At 48.9% G+C, this 13,475-nt stretch overlaps 1 protein-coding gene across 2 annotated transcripts in view; it reads left to right on the plus strand.

Moving 5' to 3' along the window:
• Positions 1–354: 354 nt before the first annotated feature.
• The window catches only part of LOC8042681, a 46,493-nt gene continuing 33,372 nt past the window's right edge, over positions 355–13,475 (plus strand). The window contains exons 1-5 of one of the 2 annotated variants that reach the window (XM_042292090.1): positions 355–684; positions 1,450–1,512; positions 4,882–5,012; positions 7,085–7,244; positions 11,625–11,681. In XM_042292090.1, coding sequence (XP_042148024.1) covers positions 445–684; positions 1,450–1,512; positions 4,882–5,012; positions 7,085–7,244; positions 11,625–11,681 — 651 coding nt within the window. In that variant the 5' untranslated portion in view covers positions 355–444. The remainder of the gene's footprint in view (positions 685–1,449; positions 1,513–4,881; positions 5,013–7,084; positions 7,245–11,624; positions 11,682–13,475) is intronic. The other variant, XM_042292089.1, reaches the window with a different exon arrangement.

Here is a 13,475-nt window from a genome sequence, read left to right on the forward strand (position 1 = left end):
CAACTAAAGGGCAACACAGGAAACATCTATGGAAAGTGCAAAGCGCTTGTCCTTGTCTACCCCTCTGTGTTCGTCCTCAGCGTTTAAGCATACAAGTTTACTCAGTACCATGAACCAACTGGCTCAATAGCAAGTCTTGCTAAACCATGCAATGACAAGGCAGCCAAGTGCTCGGCATCATTGGTTGAGATTGAAAGAGAAACAGAAGCGTGCGTCGCATTTGTAGAAAACAAACTTGCATGCCGTATACAAGTTTTTGAAGGATTGGTCTTTACATTGTATTTTCTGCTAGGGGAAGCACAGCACAAAGAGAAGTTGGAAGTGGTTTGTACACTGCTACGTTTTCACACTGCTGTGTTTTCATACTTCTGCGACAGTATGCAAGCTCCAAGGTTTGCATACTGCTGCATTTCTAGATAAAGCTCTTGCTGGAGTGATCTGGGGATGGCGGCCCGGGTACTGGTGTGGGTCCTGTGCCTGGCGTGGGCTTGGGCGACGTCCCTGGACACGCCCCCGGACACGTCCTCAGCCGTGTCTCCATCCCTAAGGGTGGTCGGCACCCGGCTGGAGGTGGATTTCGGACCTGCCGATCCAGGGGCACAGCTCCTGCTACTGCTGCTTCCGGACCCCGGCCAGGGCTGCCTCTCTCCACGGGCGCTGGTCTTTCGCAGGGAGAACATAACCGTGAGGGTGCCTCGGCTTTGCAAGCCACTCTGGCAAAAGTGTATTATTTTTGTATTGTACACATCCTTATTTGTTAACGAGCATTATTTTGCAGTATTTTGATCTCTCGGCGGGAAGACGTTTGGCTACAGAAATTCCCTTTTTGCTATGGAGCGTTAGATATAAAGTGTAGGATTTCCTTTGCCGCTATCCGTCTTGGAGAATGACACAATGCACTGGTTCCACAACACAGTCATTTATCGATTGTTATTGCCACAAAATCCCCTTGCACATACGCTGCGCCGGCCTTTTATCACCGGTGAAGCACTGCTCACGTGGCTAATTGCACTTGGCCACCTCACGGTGAATATGACCATGGACGGTTTAGCATGTGGGCAAGCTGGTTCAGTGCCTTGGATCACCAGGCTGCTCACAAAAGATAATCAATAATTAGACACCTCTCAAAATTTTATTTTAAGTGTGAAGAACTGTAAGCACCAAAATATGACTGGATATTCCACTAGTCTAGTCTTCTCTCAATATTTCTTCTGGTGGATTCCTTCATGATGGGTTTTGCTAGAAGCAGCTTACAACTCTCCCGGAAGAATGGCCAGAGAGACGGAGCCAAATACCGGGTTCGGTGCTGCCTCCCCTTGGCTATGCAGACTTGGCTGGGTTCAAAGCTCACTCTGGCTCTTCGAGTTGTGGCTTTGTTAACAATGTGCCGTGACTGCAGTGAGGCTGTCCCCAGTATTGCTCTCAGTCATGCTGCCATGTTTGTTGCAGCTTGGAAGACAAACCATGAACTTCAGCATTGCCAGCCTCGTTCCAGGGAACTACTGTGCGACGGTGGGTGTGCCCCTCAGTGTGGCTTCTTTGTACTTCTCCCGACAGCACAGTGACGTGGTTCTGCCTCTTCCCTCTTGAATTGTCATGACCAGCACCAGACAACCAATCTTCTTTTATGCAGGGTGTTTGATTTTAACTTATACAGATTTAAAAAGAAAAGGTTGAGTTAGACCCCTAGCGCCGTCGTCACTGCGTATTTATCAGCCCCTACGAACATTAGATTAGCACGACGATTAGATAATCGTCGTGCTAAGTTGATAATTAACTAAAACTTGTTACTTAACTTTTTAAATTTTGGTTTTAGGGGTTATGTTGAAATTGCAGTAGTGATGACAATTACTACCAGAGGCTAGACTAATCTGAAGAATTTTCAAAAAAGGGTCATGGTTTGTAAGATGTTAATAAATCAATTTTAAAACTTTTCTGCCCGAATTAAAAATTGCACGCAAAAAGATTGCATCAAGTCCTGCCCACAATGACGCTTGAAAGGGTGACATATTGTAAATCCCGACTCATTTCCCATCCCCAAGTCATTGCCCACGCCACTTTTTGGGCGAATATCGATTTCTAAAAAAACACTGAGTGATCCCCTACAAATACCTAAACGCGTACTCTGTGGTCCGTGAAAATTCGTCCTCCCCGAATGACACTGGCGTAGAACTTGCGGTTGGAGGATGTCGCTGACAAAGTAAAACGAAAAAGGGAAAGGCACTTCACCCTGTTTATGGATTTCCTCCCCGATTCCCTCAAACCCCAATTCAGGGTATATTCGTGCGAAAGAAAAACAATGGTGATAAGAGAATGAAACTTTGTTTTACTTACAAAGAGTTAGTTGAGACAAAAAAACAACAAAACTGTTAATTAAGATAACACAAGTGGTAACCCATTCAGGGATTGCACGGTCAGCAGATGCCCCATATCCTGGAATGTAACCGCGAAGTGTAAGGTGAAAAATGTACGGTCAAAGTTCGTCTTCACCGAAATAAGGTCACCGCGAACCCGCTCCTTCTCCCGGAACGTCGCGACCGCAGTTAGTATGGTTGCGCGATGTTTCAGACAAAGCCAACGGGCAAGTAAAGATTTGCTGGAACGCCGCATACGGACGTTTGTAAAGCGTTCCATTTCGAGCACCGTTTTCGTGGTGCCATCTACGCCACGCAGCAACGCAGCCTCAGCCCGTGTTGATAGCACGCCGTGCACGGACGCAGTAAGGTATGCACCAAACAACAAGGTTGCACAGGAGCGGCTCCTTACGATTGACAAGGCATCCGACTTGGCATGACGCCAAAGTATTTGCCAACGCGATCGCGGGCTTTCCCACTTCTTCAGCATCGCTCTTTGTCGCTTCTTTCGCCTGCAACCTTTCTCGCTCATTTGTTTGCACCTGGTTAGTTTTTCTATTTAGTTGTTGACTTTTTTTTTTCTATTTTTGAATCTACAGATCAGAAAATGCTAGGGAGCCTAACAAAAGGGAACAGTGGTTTTAGAGACGTGTTTTCCCGAAACAAGCGTTTGCGCTGTATGCCGATGATCGGCGGTGTTCATCCTGCGTGTGCAAGCATCAGACTTTGCGATAGTGAAACATTCTTTCATGAGCATTTGTTGTATAAAACAATGAAACTAATCAGAGTTTTTAGTTTATTGTATCTTCTGCGCAGCTATGCTAGACACGTACAAAAGAATGGGCGTTTCTTTTTTAACTTTTTCTAAACTTTTTGTGCTATAACTAGGGTGTATACTTTCCGGTGTTTATTTATGACAAAAATCGGCGGATGTTTATCGGTGTTCTGTCCTCCAAGAGCCCAAGACCACGTAGATAACAAAAGAAAGACAGACAAAGTGCATGATTCTGGGTAAGAGAATGTGTTTGACGGAAGTTTCCGTAGGACTTTTTCAATGAAAAAAAGAAAAAAAAACAGCATTGATGGGAAAAAATATTTAGAAACATGTTTTCTTTTGCTTGCAACGATTTTTATTTTCGTCACCGGCGGATGTTTATCGGTGTTTTTCGTTTGTTTTACCCAAACTTTTTCGTTGAAAAAACCGGCGCTTGCTCGAAAATATGAAAAGAAAAAACCAGTGTTTTTCAGTTTTAACTGATTTTGTATTTTCAACACCGGCGGATGTTTATTGGTGTTTTTCGGTTAAAACCGGAAAATATGCAGCCTAGCTCTAACCCACCACCAAGACATGGCCCACCCCACTTCTGTTTTATGAATTTCAGGCGGCAGGGGGGTGGACGATGACTTGGTATGTTACAATAGTCGTTTAGGTCACGTCATCACTTGTCTCGTCAGTGCACCCACCAAGGACACGTTGCCGAGATAGTGATGGCACGATTGAAATGGCGACGTCACTCTTCCAAGCGTCATTCTGGGCAGGACTTGTGACTCTTTTTAAGTGCAGTTTTTAAATTGGGCGATAAAACTCTAAAAATTGATCGTTTAATATTTAAGAATTCTTTACCCTCTTGCAAATTCCTTAAATTGGTCTGGCGTCTAATAGTGATTGCCGTCAATACTGCAATTCCAACATGACTGCTAAAGCCAGTACAATTAAAAGTTAATTAAGGGAAAAAACAGTGAGTGCACAGGCGAGATGGTGGATGTTGATCATGATGTAAAAAACCCGAGACTGTGGTAAAAGCAGGAAAAGTTGGTCGAAGAGGAAAGACAGGGGAAAAGAACGTCTTGGGACATTCTTTTCCCCTGTCTTTCTTCTTCGACCAAGTTTCCCTGCTTTTACCACAGTCTCGGGTTTTCTACATCATGATTAATTAAGAAGTTCTAGTTAAGCGGTCGACTTATCACGACGATTATCCCGTCATCTAATGTCCGCCGAGCCTAACAAATACACGGTGAAAACAAAGCTCATCTAACTCCAACCCCATATTTAAAAAATAAATATGTTCTAATTAAAATCAAACACTGTATATGGAAGTGAAAGGTGCATTTGCCCAGGCCTGGCTTCCTTCAGTTGTCTCGTAGAGAAAGCAGGAAAGCTTTGGACGCATGCAACTCGCCCGTCTAGACTCCCTCTCGAATTCCATAGTTGTGTATGTGTTACACGTTTCTCTCCCTTTTTTCCTTCTCCCCCCACACTCGCTGCACTCTGCAACCAACGCCTCTTAAATAATAACGAGGAGTGCTGGATTTTCCGGCTCAACAACCGGAGGGCAGGGCATGGACGGGACACGAGTGCGGCGTAAGCTCCCATATCCAACACGAGTCTCGGCCGACAGCTAATGCAGCTGGCACACGCGTTCAATCGGTGCCCTGCGCCGATTTCCGGTAGGCAAGGTAGAAAATCCAGCCCCTTGACCTCGTTATCCGAGGGACGCTGCTCCAATAGGCCTTCGTCCTCTCCCAGGTGAGCGGACCCGCGGCCAACGTGAGCTCCCTGCACCCGGTGGAAGTGGGGCGAAGCCCTCCCGCTACGGCCACTCCGGGCGGCTGCTCCAGCTGGAACGCCACCATTGTCGTCACAGCCTCCTACACGTCGTAAGTACAGTCCCCAAGACTTGACTTCGACGGGCGTGTGTACCGTCCGCTCCCGACCAAGGCATTCAAAAGCTGCTTCGAAGCGGCTACAAATTGCCGCTTTGAGACAAGACCCAAAAGATGCGATTGTAGAGCAGGCGTCGACGGTCTTTGTTGTCGTGTGGTTTGCCAAAGTCGGTCGGATATGAAGCGCGATAGACACGGTGGTCGTCGAGACGAACGACGCACGTAACACTTCGACCGCGGGTGACTTCTGGCTCTGCCCTCTCCCTTGGCGACACAATTAACTGCTGAAAATGACATTATCAGTGACATTATTAGGAGCTGCTCACGTGGATCATGGAGCGAGTTCATCGGGGAAGTAACCTCTTGCTAGGATCTTCACGAGTGAGGGAGCAAACAACGCGGCGGAGGCTGTTGGCAGCTGAGGTTGGCCCATTTATTTGCCTAACGCTCAGCCGAAAGCTCACAAACTATAATATATGTATAATATTACTTTTCGGTTGCCATAAAATTTCTTTTTGCTTTTTCTTCCAAAGTTCTTTTACTTCCTTTGAAACCGAACCGGAACTTAACCAAAAATGCACGAATGGGAAATCGAATTCTCTTTGTGGTCGATTTTCTTTGCTGTGTTCCTGATTCAGAGGAACAACATGTAGTCGACGGTTTCAAGGATGAGCCATTGGGTTTAGTGAGACACGGGCAGATACGAGACTTCGACAGGAGCACGTTTGTGCGTCTGCTGTCGGCTGCAAGCTGCTTACATGCCGTCCCTGTTGCACCTTATCGAGGCAATGTACGGAAGGTGCGCATGGCATGGCGCTCTCTGCCACCGCGCGGTTGAAACATGGCAGATTGATCAGGGTATTGGGAAATCTGGTCGGCTAGAAACCTAGGAGCCACCAGGTTTACGTTACCTAGATTGCGTCTGTGACTGGTGTGTTTAATGCATGGTCAGTTGTGGTCCATCGATTTCAGCACGATGACGTCATAAAAGTCTCGTGGTGCTTCCTGCCGCAATCCTAACAGTGGCACAGCAACAGAGGTATATCTGGCAGAGGTCTGTTCTGCTGTAATTTGCTGTCCAGTAGCTCGACAGTTCACTGATGAGTTAAGATGCCACAGCAGTGACACTTGTGTTTGCTCGTTTTTTTCTGCCAAACTTCCACAACCAACCACCAGGATTGCAACATCCAACAGCATGACACGCCTGCACTTGTGACGTTGCCATTTTGAGACGACTTTCGACGCACGGGCAGTATAGGACGCTAAACTCGCCAGCTGAAGACGCGTCTCGGGCACCGTTCCAGGATGCTCACACATTATATAACCACTATTTTACTGGGCAACACTGCACGCCAAGGAGTTGTGTAAGTACCACTCAGAAGTAATCTGATGGTTGGCTCCCGCCTCAAGTGGCAACTTGGAAGTAGGAAGAAGATGTCTGCTTATCTGCAGGGGCGCACGAGGGAAGGCATCGGGCGGCATCTCCCCCTTGCAGTAAAGGACCCCTATGCGGGAAAGTAATGACATCCTTCCAAGAGTGCTACTTGCTGTACGATCATGGCGGGTGCGGGAGAGCAAAAATATAGATTTAAAATGATGCCGAAACCGCTGCCGTTGTCGCGCTGATCCTTGAGGAGATGTGTCAGCATTTGGCGCAGGGGTTCTGACTTGGTGAAGGATGGGAGTTCCAACCTCGCACCGTTCCGCATACTGTTGTTTTCGGCGGTTTTGCGCCGTTTGCTGCACCTCAGTGGCACATTGTCGCGTACGTTGTGCCACCACCACCACAGCCATTCAGTCCCCTTCTCTCCCACTCCCGCGGTGCGTCACTGGAAACGTGCCAGAAGGCTCTTCCTGTCTTATGTAAGAGGGAAAGTAAACGTAACGAGTGAACGAACAAAGCAAAAGGGCACAATGAAAAACAGCACCACACCCTCACGAGATTGGTCCAGTCCAAGCCATGACCGTCCAAACGAAAGATGGCTGCATGCAGGCATTAAAAAGCGTGTTTGCTCGAGGGGAAAAGAGATGTCGACACTTGTCTTATTCAGTGCCTTGCCTTGCAGGAGCTGGGTGGAGGCAGACGTGCAGGTGCATCAGTGGCCCCAGTGCCGTCACCAGTTCCGTGTGGGTCTCTGGGAGGTCCTCCGGCCCCCCGGTCCCGGGGAAGAGCCGTGCGTCTTCGACATCGCAATTGTGCAAGAGGTGCAGCGCAGCCTCGAGGGGGTGGGTGGCACCAGCTCTTAAGAAAAGAGGGGAAGGGGGCCTCACTGGATGTTGACGCCGCGATGGACCTTTCATCGCATCTTCTCCTTCTTTACAGCAATCTTCTTCGACAACACACAACACAAGTCGTATTCTTCAACAACACAAGTCCTATTTCCTGCAAATTGCAAGGAAACGAAATGTGCACAGCATATACAAAATAATAGTCTCAAGTTAGCAAGTCTCAACACAATTAACTCCCTAAACTCCCCCCCCCCCCCCCCCCTCCACCCTTGACACGCGTCCTGCTTTGGGGCCAGAGGAATGTGGCCAATTCAATGTAATATGATGTCAGCTAGGAGGCTGCCCAATCAATATTTTGCTGCTGAGTAACTTATATTGGCTTAATAAAGCCAAAAAACTAAACTGTCTGAAAATGAAACCGAAACACTAGGAGGGAAGCAATGGCCGGAAATCATATGGCTACATCTGACTGCGTTTTTTTCCTTCCTTTGCTTCTCCGGCCCCTGAAGCAGATGATGACGACGATGAACTTGCGTAAATCGTTTGTTGTGCGACTGTTTCGCATTTATGTCCCTTCCGCTCGATGTTCTGCACTTGAAGATCGATTGACTGGTACCAGGGACGAGAGTTTCGAAGTAGCGCCCCCCGTCCATCGCAACATTTGTCCGTCGTGTGCCGCCGTCAAGTTGTCCAGCCCGCGGTACGTCGCCATATTGAGAATGACATGTACATGTACTTCCTGTGATCTGTGCAACATTTTTTTTTTTTTTTCAATCGACGTATTTGCTGAAGCCACAAAGAATGGGGTTCATATTCTTTTTTATTTTTAATATTGAATGTGTGTCTTGATAACCCATGACTGAATATATTAGGTACATATAAGTTAAACACCATGTGCCTATGGAAACGTGACGGAGCGCTAGTGAACCGGTCAGTTCTCAACCAGCTGTTTTTGGTCGGAAAGAAAACTAATTTCCAGGCCACCAATTCTGTTTTGTGGAGTTGGGCTCTTATAGGTCATGCTTAAAGAAAAACTTCGGCAAGCATAAATACCCTGTCAGTGTCCCTTTAATAGAACTTGTCGGTGAAAAAATGCACTTTCATTAAAAAAAAACGACTAACGAACCGAATATTTTATTTGCGATGCGCATTTTAGGTTAAAGGGCAACTCCACTCAATTCCAAAGATTTCGGGATAATGACTGATTTTGCATTAAAAAGCCCTAGTAAAATACACTACATAATTTGCTTTGCGAAAAATGGGGTATATATTTTTAAACCTAATTTTAAACACGAGCAGAAGTCGAAACCGAAACTTCGGCTTTGTCCGCCAACATTGGCCTCTGGCCACCAAGATTATGGTTATCACGGGTACGAGATGTCACGTGATCCTCTACGCAACAACGGGCGGGATTGGGGTGTGCGTGTGCCAGGCGCAAGTGTCCTCTGCACTGCACTCGTCACCACATTTTGGTGTCTACGACATTCGACGACGTCTGCCCAACTGCGGCACAAGTCTGTGCACGTAGTGTCCGTAGTGTGGACGAAACTCCGAGAGACAATAATCTCGAACGGTGAGACGACGATGGCGGTTGTGACGGGGGAGACGGCGGGGCGGCCAGATGGCTCTCAAGAAGCGCGCTGCGCAGGCACGTTACGTCAATCATGTTTGTTTTGGGACGTCAGCAAGGTTTCCTCTTGGCGCTGGGCGCCAAGAGGAAACCTTGCTGACGTCCCAAAACTTGCGGACCGTTTAACAAACATTTAGACAAAACTAGGTCGTTACTTTTGACATGTGGTCTTCCTAGGTAATACTGAAGAGGACTGCATTGTTTTTTCAAAAACAAAAATCAAGCGGAGGTGCTCTTTAAAGGGGCCCTGCAACGACTTTTTGACTGGTTTTTAATTTGCACCGAACTTGAGCGCACTGAACGTAGTAACTTAAAGAAACTTTTCTTTTCTCAAATTTCGCTTTATTTTAAAAGTTATAGTCAATTTAGAATTACAAAAACAAGCAAAAAATAACCTCCTTCGTGGCGTCGTAGGTCCTGGCTTGAGTGGTCGCGAACTAGAGGAGAGGTAATGAGTTCATCAAGCGCTCACGGCTGCCGCACTCCATGTCGACGGCTTGAGAGGGCGCAACTAAAGCACGTGTTGGATGGGCTGTATGAAGCGGGCGGCCAGGGCGGCTTGCATTCCATTTGCTGCGCGATTATGGACTAATTCGGCATAACACTTGATTGGCACAAACTACAGCAAACACGGTGTAAAGATCAGTTCAGAACGGGAGCCACTTCGTGCTGCCATACCGCCAAATGGCCAAATCGCCATCCAAGCCCGCGCCGAAAGCCTTCGGAACGCTCGGAACCGGTCGGATCCTCGAGCCGGTATACGACCGCAGCGCTGCCGCGTACATCCGGGACCTTCCTACGCTCGCTGTTCGTCGGAGCCTCATCCCACTAGCCTTTTCTAGTATGCGCCGTTTTTTCCGCCGCTTGGTGGCGGGTTTGCCGACGAGTCTTTTCTTGTTTCCGTACTTTATAAACTGCATTTGTTTCTTTTCTGATGTAAATTACCGAACAAAAACTACTTTCATACATAATTTTAACGGTTCGCAACACTTATATTGTCACGGGTGGTGACCAAAGGAAAACAGGAAATAAACAAGAAGAAATAAACGTTTAATGTGGCGAACTTGTGTCAAAAATAAAAGGGTACAAAAGAAAACAGCAGAGCGTCGCGGGCGTCGATGTCGGCGAAACCGCAGGATCGAGTGCAGAGGCGAGACTGACTCGACAAGGTCGCGAGCGGCGTCTTATCTAGAGAGAGTCACTATCTCGAAGATTCGGCGGAGAAGGTTCGAGCGTAGCGCGCTCGGGGTGAGAATGCACACACTTTCTAGAACAACATAAGCAGGGATAAACGACAGAAGTTATGTCCGGAGCAAGAATAAACGAGAAAGTTCTAGAAGTCCGTGACCCTGCGCGCGACAATATTTTGTATTTCGACTAAAAAAAAAAGCTTTTAGCGGCTCTGACCAGTAGTAAGCCCAGGACCAAAGATGTCATATATTGCGCGCTTTCGGCAACGCGGGTCGCCCTCGTAGGTGGAGGAGGTTTCCGTGTCTTTCGGTTAAAATATGACTCGCTGATATTTAGTTACCTGTGCCCGCTGGCTTGCCCGAACCCTAAAAGATGTGGAAACCGCAAAAAAGGTAGGCGCTTAAATATGATTGCAGGGCCCCTTTAAGCGATTTTGTCTGCTGCTGGGGGCCGCCTTGGCTCAAAATTTGGTCAAACACCTTTGTGACAACTGCCTCTACTATGGAGTTGCCCATTAAATGAAGTTCTATGTGTTTTGAACTTTGGAAGTCAGTTGACTAGTTTCACTTACCACAACTATCCATTATAGGTTTTTTTTTTTTTTTTCTTTTTTTTTTTTTTCTTTTTTTTTTTTTTAAGTCTACATATTCTCAATATTTTGGTGGTCATCAAGATTATGTTACTGTAAAATACCAGGGAAGCACCCACCCCGCTTTCACTGAAAACTAGATTAATTATGACATGGGCGCCCGTTTAAATTGGGCACTTGGTGTAAAATTTGCATAATTCTTAAGTTTGCAACACTTTAATAGTGGGCGCTTGAACGAAGTGGGTTCTTCCGCGGTATTTTCCGGTAGGCGGATTTAGTTGATTTCTTTGATAAAGACCTGCCTCAGAAGGCTTATTGGTTCTCAAATATCACAAGGTCTGTTGCCAGGGGGAAAGCCCCGAGTAGTCAGCTCTTGATTGGCGGTTTTCATCCTTGGAAAGTCCATGTTTCGAGTTGCAAATACATTATCTCGATTGTTCGGCCTTCATTGGCCGCATTTCTGCTAAAAATGAGGCTCGCATAACTGCCGCAATTTTTTTCAGCGCTGCAGTTGGCGGTCCAAGGGCATTCTCCTGAAATCCCACAACAGTCCTAGACAACGGTCGACATAGCCAACGCTTTCTTGTGGCAGTGTAAACCTGCTGACACAGAGCTAAACCTTCACCGAAGCACTGAGAATCCATGATTTGGGAAGCCGGAGCTAACGAATATTGTTACAAAAGATCTCGTCAATGGCAGAAGGGACAGGACAAGTGACAACGAAACAGAATAGTTAATAGAGGCCGAGCCAGCATGTGCGGCCTAGCACAAGATGGCCGTACACGCCGATGTCTCGTTTTCGTCTTCGCCTTCCTCGCAACGTGACCTGAATGTCGTGCAGCAAAGAGTCTTGAATGGAGTTTTTGATCCGGCACTTTCAACTCCGTCTAATTGGCTAACCCAGCGACTCTTGAGCTTGCCCACGATTGTCTTCCCCTGGCATAACCCCGGTCATTTCTCCTTCCAGGTTAACTCCAGCGTGGTCCACTTTGAGAACATGACGGCCGGGAACTACTGCGTTCGGGTGAGCACCACCTTTCTTCCTTTGCCAGCGGGAGGGAGCTGCGCAGTTTCCCATCCTTCGGCCATCTGGCACTTGCTGTAGTCGAGACCTTGTCATTTTACGTGGTCTGCATACAAATCGGACTATTGCAGGATCAGATGTTGGCGTGCCGCGAGCAAGGCTGAGAAAGCAACGCTCGGTCACGGTCCTCCAGAAAGTTCCCGTTTATTCATGTGCCACACGTAACTTCTATCATTTATCCCTGCTTTTGTTTTCTAGAAAGTGCGTGTTCATTCTCACCCCGATCACGCGACGCTCGAACCGCTTTCGCCGAATCTTCGAGATAGCGACGCACTCTAGATAAGAGGCCGCCCGCGACCTTGTCTAGTCAGTCTCGCCCCAGCGCTCGATCCTGCGGTTTCGCCGATTTCGACGCCCGCGACGCTTTGTTATTATCTTTTGTACTCTTTTATTTTTGGCACAAGTTCGCCACATTAAACGTTTATTTCTTCCTGTTCATCTATTGTTTTTTTGGTCACCACCCGTGACATATTGGTGGAGGTGCGGGGTAACGCATGCCCGTGCAGCGTTCCCCTCCGAGGGTTCGCAGTGCAAGTCCGACGCCAAGCCCACGAAGAACCGACGAAGGCACTACCGAGATCCGGTTCAGTCGTCGCACCCAAGGCCTGCACCCGGAATTCAGACTTCTGCCGCCCAGGACCAAGCAGCCAACGAAGCCGACGATGGCCGACCAGTCGCCGACCCCCGCCGCTCCTGCCGTCGTCTACCTGCCCGCCGCTCCCCGTACTCCGACTCCCTTCCACGGCGAGATCCACGAGGATGTCGAAGACTGGATCAAGCACTACGAGCGTGTGGCGCGGCACAACGGATGGACTGCGGAGCAGTGCCTCCAGAACCTCTACTTTTCGCTGGAGGGTACTGCGAGGCATTGGTTCGAGAATCACGAGGCTTCGCTTACGTCGTGGGACATCTGTGTGGCCGAGTTGCAGCGGACGTTCGCCACCCTACACCGACGGGAGAAGGCAGAAGATCTCCTCAGAATTCGAACGCAGGGTCCCGGCGAAAGCATCACAAGCTTCGTAGAAGATGTCCTCCGCCTGAGCGCCCGTGCCGACCCACGAGCCACAGACGACAAGAAGCTGCAGGTCCTCATGCGCGGGGTGAGAGACGACGTCTTTGGAGGCCTCGTGCGCAACCCGCCGGGCACCGTCGAAGCCTTCGTCACCGAGGCGACAAACATCGAGCGCGCCCTCCAAGCGCGCGCTTCCCACTACCAGCGACATCCAAGTGTCGCTGCAACCGCGCTGCTTGGCGGCGAGCACGCTCCTGGTACGGATATCCGCGAAATCATCCGGGAGGTCGTCCGGGAGGAACTCCGCCAGTTGCTGCCAGCCGCAAGTCGTCCAGCGACACTTTCCATTGCCGAGGCTGTGCGCGAGGAAGTACAACGGGCGCTCCAACCAGAGGTTCCCGTCACCACGGTGGCACCGCAGGAACCGACGTTGAGCTACGCTGCCATAGCCCGACGACCGCCGCAAGCTCCCCGCCAAGCCGCGGCGCCACCCCGAAGAGACGCCCCAACGCCGCAGTATCCCCGACGACAGGAAGATCAGGCGCACGTTCACCCAGACCGACCTGCGCCGAGGAAGACAGACGTCTGGAGGACGGCCGACCGACGCCCGCTGTGTTACCACTGCGGGGAAGCTGACCATGTGTACCGCCGATGCCCATACCGACGACTCGGGCAGCGCAGATTCCACCCAAGCGACCCGCGTCCCAGGTATGGTGAACGCC

This window comes from Ixodes scapularis, unplaced genomic scaffold (genome assembly GCF_016920785.2).
Source record: "Ixodes scapularis isolate PalLabHiFi unplaced genomic scaffold, ASM1692078v2 PGA_scaffold2__306_contigs__length_199485367, whole genome shotgun sequence".
Lineage (NCBI taxonomy): Eukaryota > Metazoa > Arthropoda > Arachnida > Ixodida > Ixodidae > Ixodes > Ixodes scapularis.